We start from the raw sequence: 16,663 nt of genomic DNA, 5'->3' as shown, positions 1-16,663 counted from the left end.
ATGATTCTCCAAAACCAAAAAAACATTAAAATATGCAATGTGTTAGAGTAAACCCAGCTGTGATGATATAAAATAAATGAAGATTTTTGAGAGGAAAATCAGATTTAATTAATTACTCCTTTTGGTTTTAAAATTTAAAAATAAAATAAAATAAAAAAGATTCGGGGATTTTTGAAAGAAGATGGTAGTGTGGTGTGGTGTGATTCTGTTGATGATTAGATAAGATTGGGTGTCTGTGATAGGCCATGTGAAGTGTGAAGCCATTTTGGTGCCAAGAAGAAGAACAGAGGAGAGAGGGAAGCCCCCACCTCCTCACCTAACACAATCTGACATTGATTTTTATGCGAACATGATTAGGGATCACGTATCTCTACAATGGTATGATATTGTCCCTTTTTAGGGATCACGGATCTCTACAATGGTATGATATTGTCCATTTTGAGTATAAGCTCTCGTGGCTTTGCTTCCGTAGAAGGCAGATAGTATTTCTCACTGAGTTCTTCCACTAAATCCCAATAATTCTCAACAATCAAGCTATCATAGTTTCTTCCATTTTTAATATTTTACTACTTCATTAATTTCCAAAATATTTTTTAACATATTAGAGATTAAATTGAGAGAAGAGACGAAAATATATATTTAGTTCGAATTTTTTAATTTATGGTTACTTTTTTTGGTAAGAAAATAAATTTAATTTGTAAGTATGTGGCATGCAACACAAACAAATATGTTTTTGTTGCTTATTTTTTTAGGGCTTTAATGCTATATTAGCAATTAAAAGGTTTAATAAACTTGTTTTTCATTAATTTAATTCAATTTATTTATTGAAATTCATTTTTAACCAAAATAATTTGAATAACATTTAAATAATAAGTTTTGAATGGTATTAAAATTTAATTATTGTGGAAGTTTTATTTTATTTGATTTTTTTAATCAGCATTTTATGTTAAATAATATTTATTTGTCTACATATGAAACAAACCCCATGAGTGAGTGTTGGTGTTGAATATTAATTGAGGTGGACAGACTAGCTCCTCATAACTTCCATATATTTTCCTCAAAAAACACTAAACTTCCATATATAAAAACATAGTAATTCTCAAGATTCTCAATTTTATTTCAAATCTAATTTCATTGCAAATAAATCATCAATTAAATACAAAATCATTAATCTTAAATTCAATTCTTTTAATAATATATATTAATCTATCAAACACCAATTAAAATTCAAAATTCAAACTAGTTGAGACATGTTCAAATTGTTTTAGTTAAGATTATTCTTAGATATCAACATGAGTTCTCTGTCTCCTAAAAATGCTTAATCATAGATAGTTATCATCGATTGTTTTAAGAATTTTCTTAGTCATTTATTCAAATATCACTCTCATTCAGATATGTGACGGGTCTGGACTAAATGGAAATGAAAAAGAGTGTAATAAGTTATGTGTGGGCAGGTAAATATTGAGTATATTGAAATAGAAATAAAGGGAGGGGAGACCTAGTCCTTAACTATTACATGCAATAATAAGAGTAAGAGAGAGGGATTGAAAAAACAGTAGAAAAGGTATGAATAAAAATGGCAAAGATTTTCTGAGATTTGAAGTCAGAGTGGGCAAGGAACAGATGCGTGAGCTGAGCTCCTCCTCCTCCTCCATTAATGGCCCTTTCTTGTTCTGCTTCTTCTTCTGGCATTTGAATTGATTTGAATTGAATTAAACCCAGAAGCACAAGCACAAGAAGAAGCAGAAGCAGAGAGAGAAACAAAGGTTGCGATGAAACCGAGGAAGGAAGCTGAGGAGAAGATGTGAATAAACGGCCTCAAATTCAGTGCTTTTCAAAAACTCTTCCCTTCATACATTCTCTCCCTCCTGCAACATCCAACACTAATGATTTTCCCTTTCCCTGAATCTTGGTGCCAATTCAATTCCTTTTTTTTTTTGTTTTTTAAATTTTGATTACCCGTTTTCCAGATTTTTCTCTCTGTTTATTTGGAAATTCTAGATTCTTGTTCATTCATTTTCGCTCTTTTCCTCCACTTCTCCCAAGATTTCATAATCTTTTTCCACCATTTTTGGATTCTCCCTGTTTATTATATAAACAACGCCCAATTTCCTTCTCTTCCTATTCTCTTTAATCTTAATCTTTTCTTTTTCTGCTGTTTCTTTACAGCCCAATCGACTCAAGAATGTGAAATTCTGTGCCCATGAAGAAAACCCACCCCAAACGACACCGTATTCCCAGGAGAGGACCTGGCGTTGCAGAGCTTGAGAAGATTTTAAAGGAGCAACAAGGCGGCGCCGACGGCGGCAACGGCGACCAAGATCAAGCCGACGTTTCATCCCTACCACCCTCTTTTTTCCAACATCGCCGCCGCCACTCTCCGAGTAATACTCCCTCCTCCTTAAACCCTCCCCGCCCTCCCCCAACCCCACCTCCTCCCCCACTTCTTCCACCACCGCTCACACGCGATTACGCTTCATGGTCAAATCTTCCCTTGTTCCCAACTCTTGATTTTATTCCCCCGGCCTTGCCAACCCCAACCCCCGCCGTCGCCGCCGTTGAAAAACCCTTGTTTCCAACAACCAGAAAATCCGACGCCCAAATCAATTTGCCTCCACATTTTTTCCCTACTTTTCAATATTCTGCCTCCTCTCACAATCTAATGGTGAGGCAACGTTAAATTTCAAAATCTTCATAAAGCTTTCATTTTTATTTTTTATTTCATGTAAATATATTCAATTTATGCAAAAAGTTCCAAACTTTTTTCAGATGAATATCATTCCAGGATCTGCCACATCGCCGGCGGCCAGATATTATCGTCAAATAGAGCACCCTTCAAGCCAAATATCAACACAATCCAACAACACATGGACCTCACCGGAGGAACAACAAAAGGCAATTACTTCTCACCTCTTTTTTTTTTTTTCTTAATATTTATTTTATTTCCAATCATAGAATTAAAAAACTCCAAGCTTATGGTTAAATTTTCTCTAAACATCTTTGTTATTAAATACATAATTTTGGCACCTATATTAGGATACAAGAGAATAATGACACTATATTGGCTAATTAACATATCAGTCTTTCTAATTTTTTTAGAAAGAAGATTTGATATGATTTGTTCAAGGCTAATTAAGAAAATGGATGAACATTTAAAATATTTAAAGTGAGAAAAAGGGAATAATATTAATAATGATAATAATAATTCACAGATGGTAAGTGCAAAGAGGGTGAGACCCTTTTTGGATGAAGGCCATAGGGATCCAAATGCTGAGACCAGAGCTCCATTTTTCACAAACATGGCCACCAAAGAGTCTTCTTCGTCGTCTTCATCGTCGTCGTCTTCTTCCATGGACATGAATCGCTCTCCATTCGATCTCGATTCAAACTCGAGGTACTCTTCTTTCTTTCCAGATCTCTTTATTATTTTAATGAAAATTTCGGTAGATTTGGTTAATAAAAGTGTTCATAGACACAGCTACAGTATTAAAAACCAAATCTTTTTACAAAATATAACGGAAGAAAGCTATTGTTTGGTTAAATCTTTAAATGTTAGTTTAGAACCCAAAAATATTTTGCAAATAATAATGTAAAATTTAGAAAAAAATATCAAAATAGATTCATATCAATAATTTATTGGTGATTTGGTTTGAATTTGACGTTGAATTTGTGTAAAGAGGTACAAAGAGGGGGTTTGGAGGGGAGTTAATGAGGTGCAGCAAAAGAAGTGAAAGGTACCAATTAGCAGGAGAAGTCAGCCATTTGATGGCATTGGGATCTTCTTCATCAGCTCCAAATGAAGTTGCAGCAGCATTCAATATCCATCACCCCCAAGTAAGAAACATCCATCCATCCATCCATCATCATCTTCATCATCATCATGTTCATCTTCATAACAAATAATTTTGACTTTCTTTTTTTGTTTAATTTTATTAAACCCACCTTGGGAAAGCTTTGAATTCCATCCATTAAACCCTAAACTTAATTAGGCAACCAAATTTCAATAAATCCAATCAATCCAACCAAAAACAAACACCCAACTCACAGCTACAAAATAATAATAAGGAAACTTTTCATTTTATTTTCTTTATACTACGACCAATTTGATGATATTTTTATGAAATTAACATGTGAAGAAATGATTTTGAAGGAAACCATGGAGGCTTCACAGTATAGAGATGGAGGAAGTGCCTCAGATTACAACAAAGTTACATTTAACTCCTCCTCCTCCTCCTTATATGAATCAAAGTTAAAGGGTAACAAAGACATTGTGATCGGCTCTGGATTTGAAGTCGAAGCCGAACCCGGAGCGGAAGGCATCGATCTAAGTTTGAAGCTGTAATTGCTGGAGAAGTAGGTTAATGTTTGTTTAGAAGAGAGATTTGGAATCTGTTTGTACCCAAAAAAAAATATGCATACATACAAATTAAGGTTTTTAAATTCAAATATTTATTTGTAGTTTTAGTTCTGGAGAGTTACATTTGATTATGATTTAAACTTTCACGGTTTTTAAGGTTCTTTTATACATTTATGTACTCTTAATCATAATCAATCACTATAGAAACATAATCATTAATATATAGATATACTTTAACAAACTTAAATGAAAAAAAAATGAGCATCAAAACTGAAAGAAGAATGATGATATGCATAGATCAATCATTTCATGGTAGCAAATTGGGAGATAATGTGAGCTTAAAGAACAATGTCGTTAATGTTACATGACTGCAAGCAACGTACGAACAAGTGGAAGCTCCGCAGCTTGAAACCCAATGGAAGACTTCAACCCAATAAACAACTTCGTGTTGTAGAGGGATGATAAAAGTGATGGGCCGAAGCCTGTTAGGCACCCATGAAGGAGATCTGGTTACCCCCAACAAGTTTGGAACCCCACATTTAAATAAATTTAAATCTATTTAATCCTAGTTTAAGAGTGTTAAATCTTATTAAACTTTTAATTTTATGTTCATCTTCAAATTTCAAACTTATGTAATAATAGGTCATTTTCTATGCAAAAGTTCAATTTAGATTCATCATCTCCATGTGGGATGATTCTAAAATAAAGGATTTACATATAAAATAAAAAAAAACTTGGTTTGCATAAATTAATTTTCAAAATAATAAATAAAATTAAATGTTCTAGGATTGATTAATAAAAAGCTCCAAATGTTTTTTACTCCCAATTTTTGTATATAAAAAATATATATATAAAGTAATATTTTGAGTATTTTCACCACAATTTAACAAAATCACAAGAACAAGAATGAACAGCGTAGCATACCTGCCATTGTTCGCAGCCAGCGTAGGTACGAAGCTAACCACAGCGTTCAGCAACAAAAAGAAAATACAGCCGATTAGATCCATGAGAGCTGTTGTTCAGAGAGTCGCCTCTGCAAGCGTCGAGGTCTCTTATCTCTCCCTCTTTTTCCCTCTCTATGCATTTCTGAGTCGCCGGTGTGAGATACTGTATTTCGCAGGTCGATGGCCGCACCGTTTCAGAGATTGGGCCGGGCCTCCTTGTGCTCGTCGGCCTTCATGATTCCGACTCCGAATCCGACGCCGAATACATGTAATCTACTCTTCCCATCTCTCTTTTCTATACTAATTCCATGCTCGATGAAAGCATCTTTTGTTATCACAAAGCTACTTCCTCCTTTTCAAATTGGGTTTCAGATGCCGTAAGGTCCTAAATATGAGGCTGTTCCCAAATCAGAGTACCGGCAAAGCTTGGGACTTAAACGTAATAATTATATATACACTCCTTGCTTTCCTATTCCGAAAAGCAAAAGCTGCGGGATTTGCTTTACCATTTTCCTTGATATTTGTTGCAGGTAATGCAGAAAAACTACGAGGTTCTATTAGGTAAGTGAAACGAGGTTCTCTTCAAACTTTGTTCCTTGACTGTGAGCGATAGAGTCAATCCACTTATTAACTATACTCGGTGGATGGCAACCAGTTAGTCAGTTTACACTGTATGGAATGTTGAAGGGCAACAAGCCGGACTTTCATTTGGCAATGCCTCCCCAAAGAGCCAAACCCTTCTATGCTTCTGTGGTCGAGAGGTTCGGTAAATACTACACCCCAGATGCGATAAAAGGTAATCTATGCTTCTTTCTTCCCCTAATTTCAAGTTCAGTCTCTTCCAAAGAGTGTTCTGAATGTCGTCTATGTTCCCTTCTCCTGTGGGCAGATGGAGTGTTTGGAGCAATGATGAAGGTAATCTCACTATGCTCAGTTTTGAATTCCAAGTAAGCTCGCTATTTACTGGATTATAAAATTCTGATATTTTGGTCACTTATGTTTGAGAAGGTCAATTTGGTGAATGATGGCCCAGTCACAATGCAGATCGAGTCCCAACCGTCTAAGTAAGCAACTCAACCAGTTTATGAGCCCTTCTGCCTGCTGCTGGGTGTTCTGGAAAATGGTAACAGTGATTTTCGTAACTTTCATTTCAGGAATATAGTTGAAGCTTCAGAAGGCTCGTAATAGGTTACTATTGAATTCTACAATTTAAGATCTGGCAGCGATTCTTTGTCGGCTTACAAGCTGAAGATTTGCTCGATGGGATGACAGAATTCTTTTCATCTAATAAGTGGAAATGTCCTTTCGTTGGTGCTATCTACTAATTTCTACCAGTTGGCTGTGGGGTTGTGTGCTGATCTACTCCTATGACAATATCGAAATTTGTTTCTCGTACCTTCCGATTTTAGAGATCAGAGAGCCGCAAAGGCTTTGCTAAGAACCTTTGATTGGCTTTAGACCTATTCAATTCTAATCCTCGGTGCTTAAACTTACAAATGTCAGCAAAATCCAGACTCAATAACCAGTATGAACTAATTTACAAGATGCAAATAAAGTGCATCGTTGTCTTTGTATTCTCTGCAAAGACTTTTGGAGGGTGGTTAGCTCACGTAAAATAAACCCGTTATGAAGCATGAAGCAAAAAATTTTAATGTATAAAATATCCGTACTTTTGAATGTACGATGAGCATTGAATATCCTAATCAAGTGGGCGGAGCACATTGGACTAATGCTATATGATCTACTCAACTTAGTTAAGATAAACTCTGAAATGGGAAATTTTCTAACCTGTACATGACATATCTTCATTATGCGAAATATCTCAAAATATTACTTTTCTCTTCATCTACCATTGACTTCGACAAGAGGATCGCTGCTGCTGCTAATAGGTCTTGACATGCATATTATGAGATTTCTGAGAGTAAACATCCCAAGAAGTGATTTCATTCGAGCCCTATGATCTTCTGGAGAGGATTGTTGCAGCTACAAATATGGCCTCTTTTGCACACGAGGAAATTTCCAACTGCCTGCGTTATGACATTTATCTTAAGAAAGGGTAGACATGAAGTCGAAAATCTACTTCATAAGATTTTAGTATATGTGATGCAACAAGTCAAGACCCAAGTTAGAAAAATCAACCTACATCCTCGAAAGCCAACTTGAAAATAGCTAGATCATGACGTGATAGATTCAATCCTCTCAACTCTGACATGTTGCATTGAAAAAAAAAAAAGGAAGAAAGGAGAACCTAAATCGCCACTACTAAGATAGCAGTGATGCTAGATATATTTTTCAGAGGTCTCACTCGTGTTAAATGTAACTCCACCTTGTCCCTACCAATTCTGTTGTTTGGACCTTCAGTTTCCAGATTTAACAGGGTTCATGGAGCTCATAGCAATTAAGGTCTCATATAGTTGTTTTAGGACTGATTGTAGTCATCGTCTATAAGGATAAGACGAGAACCAAATTGTCATGACCGAAACTCGTAGTAGCATAGTAATCAGAGGTTTTTCCAGTATCGACAAAAACAGAAATAAACATGGTGAACCACAATGTAAATACAATTAAATTTGAAGTTAAACTACAAATTGACGTTCAGTTGTCACGCTTGCAAGGGTCGTGCATTAGACATGGAGAGACACATGGATAGTGGAATTCCATTCACTTCCAGCGGCAATACCAAAAGAGCAGAGGAATGGTTCCTTAATTAGGCAGAAATATGCTGACGTGAAATATAAAGCTTGCCCGTGGGCAGGCAAACGTCTAAGCATAGACATATTGGCCGAGACACACACACACATATATATATTATGTTTGACAAGTCATAAATAAAATGCAGCCAAATAACATGGAGACAGAAAGACAATGGAATCCGTATAAGATAAAAGATGAGAAACTTACTTGTCCAATTTCCGCAGGCAATTAAAAACTGATATCAAATTCTTGCAAGTTTCCACGACCGAACCGCCCGCCAGTTGTTCTTTGGAATCGGGGAGGCCTTCACCCATTTGCTTAGTGGAGAGAAACAGAAAAGCCTGAAGAATAATGGCCAAACTCAGTAAGGTTCCCGAACTAATTATGGCCTCTACTAACTACTGCCAATAGATTACAAGCTAATACACATAACATACGATAAGACAATCATTTAATCCAGAAGGTGCATGGCAGCAACTATATCTCTTAGTACTTTCTTCGCCCCCCCCCCAATAATAATCATAATGTTGATAAGGAAGATATCCGCTGAAAGGTCTATGCTAGGCGTTAAGGTTTAAGAGAGCACATGAAAGCTCTCCAAATAGCCAAAAGATAAAAATAAAAGAGAGCGTATTACTTTAAGTGTTGGCAATAACTGCCTTAAGCGATGCATGAAGCTGGAATCTTTGCCCAATCCCCAACCATCTCTTCAGTCCACCAAAAATCTAAAAAAGTTTAAAGCCAGAAGTAGGATTTTCAGTGTAGGGACGGTGACCATTTGAAACCAGAAGTTTCCAGGGCTGAAGAGAGTATACGAAATAATAAAAAGTACCCCCACTCAAATTTCCCAAAGGTTCAAAGAAGTACAGTCATTAATGAGGCAACCCAAGTTTTCTCAATCAGCTGGCTGCACACTAAACACATCTACGAGGGTAAAGAACCATGGAAAGTGTATTTTTGTACTCTCTAATTTGCACTACAAAGCAATACTCTTCGTAATTAAGAGGCACGAAGGCCTATGCACACATCTATATATGATCTTGTTATCACTTCCGAAGATTTAGTACCAAAAAGTTCAGGAAGTTGAATAAAAAACGATGATTATAAATCTATAATGATATGTGAACCTTTAAAATAATCCAACAGATATTTAGCATAAATTGAAAATTGAGAAACTATATAATCTCATTCAAGTACTCATGAAGAACTAGTCAATAGAACATGGATTATCATGTTCCCACAATGGGTCCTTAACAGCTAGTATGAAAAACCTTTTCACTAAGTATTGATGAAATTTATCTCATTTTACAAGCAGAAAGCACCGACAAGACAAGAAGCTGTCAACATTGTAAATAAGAATTTCAAGCATGCAGCAAAGTCATCAAAGCAACCATTAGCAGCATTGCAGTGGGTCCAATTACAATTGAGTTTGTTATACATGTGACGAGAAGTGAATCACCTGAAAACCATGTGCTAATAAAAGATGAATTGCATGTGCACCAATCTTCTTAGTAATACTTTTAGCACTGGAGCTGTTTGAAATACACTTCAATACTCCAGAGAAAGTTGCATCTTCTGCAGGAACATTAGACCTCCTAGTACGAACAGAAGGCTGCAAATTGCAAAATACATTAATAGCTGTATTGTTTAATATTTTATGTACTGTGTGTGTGTGTATGTTAGATAATGCGCCACAGCACCAGTACAATCGAAATTATACTCGGTAATTATTGCAGACACTTAAAGAAATAATTTGGGCTAATATAATCAAATACATCTAAAATAACCTGAGTAGGAACATTATTAAGTTACTCTGACGGTGCAGATCAAAGATATACCTTGGAGATGTATTTCCAGAAAAATTGCACGATTATTTCCAGTTTCCATTTTGAGTCCTTGAAGGCCTGCAAACAAAAAATTGCAAGATCATAATACTATTAACACGTTGAAGAACTTGAAGCTTAGGACAAAAAATAAGGTGAAAAGGCCTTGAAAAAGTTGTATGCAAACTGACAAGGAAATTCATTAGTTAGAGAAAATAATCATGAAGTTAACAGGGGAAGCATATAGATATTTTTGCTGCGTTGACAAATGAACCTCCAGTCTACACAACCTATGCATGACTCAGAATATCATGCAAGGAAAACAAGCTGTATAATGTTTCTCTATCACTTGCCACTATATGGTTCACTCTTACTGATTGGATAAATTAAGAAAAGCATATAGTTCCAAGCAAGAGAAGAATAAAATTTGGTGATGCAACCTGAAGAAATGGTGACAGAATGTTTTTATCATATGTCAGTTCATCTTGAATAATCTCTGCGAGCGGGGTTCTGAAATCCCACCAAAAATATTTTTAGAAAATAATCCCTGTTCTAAGAAGAGAGAATATACTGCAGGAAAAAGAAAATAACGAAACTAGTACCTCACACCATCAGCCCTTGTAGTATGACCTAGCATATCTGCATTCTTTTTTGAGGAATCAAGCTCCATTACCTATGCCAGTTCTCCATTCAGAGCAGTAATAAAAAATAGCAATACTTGGATGACCAAATTGCCAGAATACCTACCATTACCATGAGTTTCAGCGTGGCAGCACATGTTATCCTTCCAAAGTGAAGAAACGCAGTGGCCAAAGCAGTATCAATAGCTTCATGTTCTTTCACCATAGAAGTCCCAGAATATGGGACAGCATTGTCATATTCAGCAAGATATTGACCCAACCCACACAGGGTGGTCACACAATCCTTCATTAATCCTTTGTAGTTCATTTTCCTTGAACACTAAAGAAGAAATAGAATTTAAATACAAGCAAAATAGGGGCTTCCAGCATGCAAGTTGGTAGACCAAAAAGAAGCTTCCATTGTAAGTCAATACAATAAAATGGAGAATCGACATGTGAATCATAAATAATAGTGCTACAGCAGGGTGTACAAATTGTTGACATCATACCAGAATTGTGTTAAGCAAAGACTCCCGTACAAAGCTCCAGATCATGCTTTCTGCATGCGAACAAAATTCTTAATTACCTAGCCTTTTACGAGGGGATGACTTACGGACATAGTAGGTTACCTGTGTACATTTGGTTTCGAGGCACAAAATCTCCTTCAAGGACACTGACAAGATAATGAAACAATAACATGTTACTTAGGACCTGCAACAAATTTAAGAAAAGTAGTTGGCAACGAGACTAGAGAAATGATTAAAGCTGCTTAAATTTCCAATCATCCCCTTTTAAGTTGTATTATCACTTGCAAGAAAAAAAAAAAAAAAAAAAAAAAAAAAAAAAAAAAANAGGTCCCCTCGTGAATTCATAATTGTGGTTGCACTAACTCTTTTCAAAGACAAAGCAAGGAGAAAACCTTGGTGTCTGGTGCTTGGAAATTTTCAAAATCGGAGACTTCAGCAAGGCCTTGCAGAAGTAGATGAAAACCCTGCGCACCACAGAAATTCATTGAAGACTGAATAGTACATGCAGGAAGGATGAATTCCACGAGCATGTCAATTCAATACTTCGAAGTTACAGTACATAGTCAACTAGCTCAATCTAAATTTTCTTTCAAACTTTAAAAAAAAAAAAAAAAAGAAAAGAAAAGAAACTAGATGACAAGCACTTATAAGTTATATCAGTAAACGTGGTGCAATCTAGAGATCATTCAATCAGGCAGACAGTGTTATAGGGGGAGTTTGGAAGGCAAAACTGACAGGGGGATCAATTAGTCCGCCAGTGAGATCATATGCGGTTGCCCTCTCACTATCTGAAATGTCAGTGCCTAGAACAAATGGACTCCAAGCCTACAAAAGAAACACAACAATTACTCGAAAATGAAAACAAAGTGATTTAGAGATTGAACACACAAAAATGTAATGCTAGTAATACCTCCTGAAGCACAACTAATTCATGGGGCATACTAGATTCACTGGCATCCGTCATATACACTCTAGGGAATTCCTGTAGTAAAATAAAAGAGTCAAACTCACACATAATGCAGAGAGAGAAAGAGAGTTTGCTATGTACAAACCGATATATGGAAAAGGGATAGCTCTGAGTACCAAGTCTAACTCGTTCAAAAGCTGGCAACTTGTTGTAATCAGTTCGAGGGAATTCCCGAACCTCAAGATTTTGAAAATTGCTTCACACATTTTGCTTCGTGACAAAATTCCATGTAATTACAAGGTCAGGTCAGCATGTTAGAGAAGATTATTATTACAATTCCAATATGTGATTTGAAAGAGGAAGAAGAAGTTTACAATGTCGGTGGCGATTTATTTTCTGGCAAAAGTGAAGCCGCACGAACAGCTTCGAGAAAAGCAATTCCTGATTATGAACATCTTGATCAATGCAACGAAAACAAAAACAAGTAATCTTCTTCCGACTGATACATTAGGGCTTCCAGTGAAAAGAAGGATTTTATTTTCAAATTAAGCACAACTGAAACATACTCCACAAAGAGTATTCACTAAAGAGTCCTCCAGATCATCAGAAGAAAATCGATTGCTCTTCTCATAGTTCCGAGCAGTTTTCAGAGTCCAAACAGAAATGAACAAAACTCAAATTCTAAAATGAAGATCGTACTGTCATCGTCGGCGTCTCGAGTGTGTTTAGTAGCTTCGGATGCGTCGAGAATAGCCAAGGTATTCGCCTCGATCGCACCTCGAACGCCGCTGCTAGGTTTCTCCATTACTTTGCCGGCCTCCGGTGGAACTGCTAACCAAAACGATAGCGAAGTTCAAAAGGAGAGGGCAGACCGGCCCGTGCTGCTAGTTGTCCCGCCAAATTCCCAAGCGGGGAATCCAGAAACCCAGAAATGAAAATGTATGTTTGAAATCTTGTGATTTGATATTAAATGGAAATGGAAAAGAGGCGAACGGTTTAAATCGGTCGAGGAGTGTTCAAAAACCGGTCCAAAACGAAAACCGAACCATGTGGACAGAGAATCGAGCCCGACCGGAGCACTTGCCTGGTTAGAGTTGATTGAGCTGAGTGTAAACTGAGTTGGGCATGTGAGACTTAGAACACAAATGTGCCACACCTACCATTAAAGTAAGTTGCTAATTAAAACTTGAGTCATTACTTATACCAGCGATATATGTTCAAGTTTCCGACTTCCTTTTTTAAAAATATTTTGAAATTGATTAAAAAAAAAAAGTAAATAATAAGTAAGAGTATAGAAAATTAGAAAGTTAATAAGTAAAAGATTTACTAACTAATCATACATTGTAAGAAGCTTATGATCATATTAGCGGTCTTTGTACATTTTTAATCTCATAACAACTGTCGCTGTTCAACGTAAAATGAGTATATATATATATATATACACATATGTATATATATACACGCCGATCTTCATCTTATTTTCCCCCTTCTTGTTTCTTGTCCTTCTCGAGCGACCTTTTATCTTATTACTTTTTTTTTTTTTTTCCTTGTATCTAATAACTTATTGGATTGTTACATCACAACAATAAAATAAAATAAAAATTACACAAAAAAGAAGGGAAAATGAGTAAAGAAAGAAACCAACCACCAAATATTGCAGTTACGAAATTCTGTTGGGTGAAATTTTTTTAGTGGGGACATGTCAGAGTTTCCTGTCGGGTTTTCTTGTGGTTGTGTCGGGCGGCGGGAACCGAATGAAGGAAGAACCGTCGCCGGTGCGGACTAAATTGGGTAATAACTGAGGTATTGGGGATTCGGAGTGCTGGTCGAAACTAATGAAATTAGTGGAGGCGGCGTTGTAATAATCGACAAGGGTGGCGGGGGAGGGATCTGGGTGGTGGTGGTGGTTGGTGACGGCGGCGGCGGCGGCGGTTTTGAATTTGATTTCTGATTGGAGGAGGGCGTTGTTAGTGGTGGTGGAGCTGCACTGTCGAGGCTGGGTTTGGTAAAAGACCTTGGAGACAACTACTTCGCCGTCTTTTTCTTCCTCGTTGTTGCCGAGGTGGTATTGGTGCATCACCCAGTTGGTCTTTTCGGGCTTTCTTTGCCGGCCGTAGTTGGTGTAGAGTACAAGGATTTTCTTGAATCCTTTCACGGCGCCTCCGACCAAAACGGGTCGGGTTTTGCCCGTCTTGTGCCAACGTGTCTCGTTGCCTTCCTCGTCGGTGTGGACTTTGCGGCGTTTCCTTGTTCCGGTTGTGTACGCCTTCGATGGTCGATGGAAAAAGTGCCGGATTTGCCCGTCTTTCCTTACTCCTGCCCAAGTATCAAACATTTTCTTCACTCAACTTTTATATTTAATAAATCAATTAATTAGAGATATCTAAAATAAATAAAAATTCAATAATCTATTAACTATGAAAAATTTATGAGCCTACATAAAAAAAAAAAAAAAACACCCATTTTCTAAATTCAGAGGCTACTTTACAATCTTAATTAAAACAAGTAACATTTTAGTAACCCTAAACAAACACGACTATCTACAATGATATGATATTGTTCACTTTGATCATAAGCTTTCATGGTGACTCTAGCTGAGGTAGACTTTCATCATCCAACAAATTCACTGCAAATATAAGCTAAAATTAAAAATTAGAGAGCTTCAAATTTAAAAATTATAAGTTCATAATAAAAATTTGAATAGTTTTGAAATGGAAGAAAAAAAATCATAATAAAATTTTAATTTAATTTTAAAATTTTGTTATATTTATAATAATATCCGTAATAAGTTTTAAAAATTTGGATTTGGTATTTAATAAGGCATTAAATTTGTAAAAATTTAGAAGATGGTACGGTACCTGGAAGCTTCTGAGGGTGAGTATAGCAAATCCCATTTTCGCCTTCGAGAGTAGGGATGAACTCATCAATAAGGGGATGAAGCTTACGAGAATCAGAGATGGCCTTAGCCTCTAAGTGCTCGAGAATTTCTTGATCGGTTGGGTCAAATTTGACTCCAGCTGGCAGCCCAGGAAGATCATGAATCCCAGCCTTGAATTCAACATCATTTAAATTCATTCAACTAAACCATCAATAATAATGATGATGATATCAATTTATTGACGTACCTGGTCTTGCAATTGAATGGGATGCCCACAGGATGGGCATCGGAGGGGTGCGGGGAGGACAACCGAGGCTAATTGGTGAAGAGAGGCAGACGACTCGTCGTCGTCCGACCCACTGCACCAACTCATGATGTCTCCGCTGCTTTGTGTTTATTATTGGAAGCTAAGGTAATCCCCCGTCCAACATAAGAACAAAAAGGAGCATATGATTGACTTCCTTCCGCTTTGGCTTCGCCTATTATTTGTGTTCTTCAACTTTTAACACCCAACACAACAACCACCTCGTTCAGACATGTCGGGGGAAGGAATTTTCCTTTTTTTTTCTTCTTTTTTATGAATTAATTTTGCTTCCAAGCTCTCATCTTGAGAGAGATTCGGTTAGACGTAAAAAGAGAGAAGGAGAGAAGAAGGAAAACAAAAANATAGGAAAAAGGTTGCTTCGACGTCAAGTCTCCTCATGCTTGCGTATCTACACATACATATGACACCATCAAATTACTCATTATATACCAATAATTTTGGTTCAAAAGATAAGACTTTTAAAGTCTTTAAATATGTTTCGAAAAAAGAAATAATTCACATAAACTCTCGTGTTTTTTATTTTTGTTTCTTCAAAATCAATTGAAATAGTATTTCTTACTAATAAACTCATGATCTCTCAATAATCCCCGACAATCCTCCTTTTAAACAAAATACACTATAACACCTCTCCTGAGATTCTTAGTTAGCCAATGTGAGACAAAACAAAGTATACTATAGAGTATCTCTCTCCTTCTTTGGAGCTCTACATAAGTCATGATTTAGGGAATGAGCATGAGTTTATAATCAAATAATACACTCTCTATTGGTATGAGAGCTTATGCTCAAAGTGGACAATATCATATTATTGTGGAGAGTTGTGTTCGTCTAACAATGAAATGAGACTACTTCCCTTAATAATGTTGGAGAACATCGTGAAATGGGGAAGAGTGGAGATGGGGCAAAATGGGATTCTTTGAGACAAGTGGAGGGATGAGTTTCACCATCTTTTAGATGAAAAGAAGGGTGGGTTAATGTAATTAGGGTATGGGGGGATAGAGGGGGGAGGCAGCTGCAGTGTCAAAGTTGGAGTAAGATGAAAGGCTTCTTCTATTGTAAAATTGAATGTACAAAAGGGGGAGGAAATTACGTAAAAAAGACTGCAAAAAAGAAGAAGAGTATTAAAATAATCTGACCTCCAATCATCCAACCTGTATACTTCTATATCTCTTCCTTTACGTCCACTTCTCCACCTCAAGGAAGGTATCCTTCTTCACCCTGTCCAATTTGTTTAATACCACCTTTTTTGTTTTTATTTTTTTTTTATTTTTTTTTTAAAGATGAATTTAAAAGTGGAAATAATGTAAAATGGATTTATGGAATGTTAGGCTTCGGCGTGATTAATGTTTGGAGGTTATTATTATTAATGGCAAGCCTAAAATTGATTGCTTACCATAACTTGCACGTATTCAATTTTAGATCTAACTTAGTTTGAATGTTTGGATTGATTGGGTTGATGTCTGGATAATGTAAGTAAAGTTCACAGCCCACCCCAACGCTCTATTTTTCATTGGGATGGATTTGATTATCGAGTTGTTCTTTTTATTATTATTATTATTTTAAAAAATCATATTTATTTAGGATATATGTT

At 36.3% G+C, this 16,663-nt stretch overlaps 4 protein-coding genes and 1 long non-coding RNA gene across 7 annotated transcripts; 2 read left to right on the top strand and 3 right to left on the bottom strand.

Annotated features, from left to right (window-relative positions):
* The first annotated feature begins 1,515 nt into the window (after nucleotides 1–1,515).
* Nucleotides 1,516–4,507, top strand: LOC111783325. 3 transcript variants are annotated; one of them, XM_023664248.1, is made up of 6 exons: nucleotides 1,516–1,804; nucleotides 2,170–2,665; nucleotides 2,770–2,895; nucleotides 3,213–3,394; nucleotides 3,678–3,834; nucleotides 4,151–4,507. In XM_023664248.1, the coding sequence occupies exons 2-6, from the start codon at nucleotides 2,204–2,206 to the stop codon at nucleotides 4,340–4,342; spliced, it is 1,119 nt and encodes a 372-aa protein (XP_023520016.1). In that variant the 5' UTR covers nucleotides 1,516–1,804; nucleotides 2,170–2,203; the 3' UTR covers nucleotides 4,343–4,507. The 3 variants fall into 3 exon arrangements, with proteins under 3 accessions (XP_023520016.1, XP_023520014.1, XP_023520013.1); XM_023664246.1 differs by having other exon boundaries at nucleotides 1,516–1,827; XM_023664245.1 differs by having other exon boundaries at nucleotides 1,516–1,912.
* Nucleotides 4,508–4,628: 121 nt separating this feature from the next.
* LOC111783120 lies at nucleotides 4,629–5,376 on the bottom strand. Its single transcript, XR_002813287.1, has 2 exons — nucleotides 5,282–5,376; nucleotides 4,629–4,839 (listed from the first exon to the last, which is right to left on the bottom strand). It is a non-coding gene; the product is annotated as an uncharacterized LOC111783120 (long non-coding RNA).
* On the top strand, nucleotides 5,227–6,829 carry LOC111783119 (D-aminoacyl-tRNA deacylase-like). Its single transcript, XM_023664007.1, has 8 exons — nucleotides 5,227–5,404; nucleotides 5,478–5,569; nucleotides 5,674–5,740; nucleotides 5,832–5,862; nucleotides 5,957–6,097; nucleotides 6,191–6,216; nucleotides 6,310–6,365; nucleotides 6,456–6,829. The coding sequence occupies exons 1-8, from the start codon at nucleotides 5,264–5,266 to the stop codon at nucleotides 6,484–6,486; spliced, it is 585 nt and encodes a 194-aa protein (XP_023519775.1). The 5' UTR covers nucleotides 5,227–5,263; the 3' UTR covers nucleotides 6,487–6,829.
* Nucleotides 6,830–6,933: 104 nt separating this feature from the next.
* On the bottom strand, nucleotides 6,934–12,973 carry LOC111783118 (negative regulator of systemic acquired resistance SNI1). The gene is made up of 15 exons (XM_023664006.1): nucleotides 12,572–12,973; nucleotides 12,247–12,313; nucleotides 12,049–12,142; nucleotides 11,876–11,947; nucleotides 11,701–11,790; nucleotides 11,358–11,429; nucleotides 11,068–11,149; nucleotides 10,948–10,997; nucleotides 10,566–10,778; nucleotides 10,421–10,491; nucleotides 10,259–10,328; nucleotides 9,834–9,899; nucleotides 9,455–9,607; nucleotides 8,203–8,336; nucleotides 6,934–7,328 (listed from the first exon to the last, which is right to left on the bottom strand). Exons 1-15 carry the CDS (start codon nucleotides 12,675–12,677, stop codon nucleotides 7,256–7,258), a joined length of 1,413 nt encoding a protein of 470 aa, XP_023519774.1. The 5' UTR covers nucleotides 12,678–12,973; the 3' UTR covers nucleotides 6,934–7,255.
* Nucleotides 12,974–13,187: 214 nt separating this feature from the next.
* LOC111783117 (NAC domain-containing protein 73-like) lies at nucleotides 13,188–15,370 on the bottom strand. The gene is made up of 3 exons (XM_023664005.1): nucleotides 14,998–15,370; nucleotides 14,731–14,920; nucleotides 13,188–14,188 (listed from the first exon to the last, which is right to left on the bottom strand). The coding sequence occupies exons 1-3, from the start codon at nucleotides 15,121–15,123 to the stop codon at nucleotides 13,575–13,577; spliced, it is 930 nt and encodes a 309-aa protein (XP_023519773.1). The 5' UTR covers nucleotides 15,124–15,370; the 3' UTR covers nucleotides 13,188–13,574.
* Nucleotides 15,371–16,663: the final 1,293 nt, after the last annotated feature.

Source organism: Cucurbita pepo, chromosome LG20 (assembly GCF_002806865.2).
Source record: "Cucurbita pepo subsp. pepo cultivar mu-cu-16 chromosome LG20, ASM280686v2, whole genome shotgun sequence".
NCBI lineage: Eukaryota > Viridiplantae > Streptophyta > Magnoliopsida > Cucurbitales > Cucurbitaceae > Cucurbita > Cucurbita pepo.
Note: the sequence above shows the minus strand (reverse complement) of the source record. Positions and strands in the feature narration are given on the sequence as shown.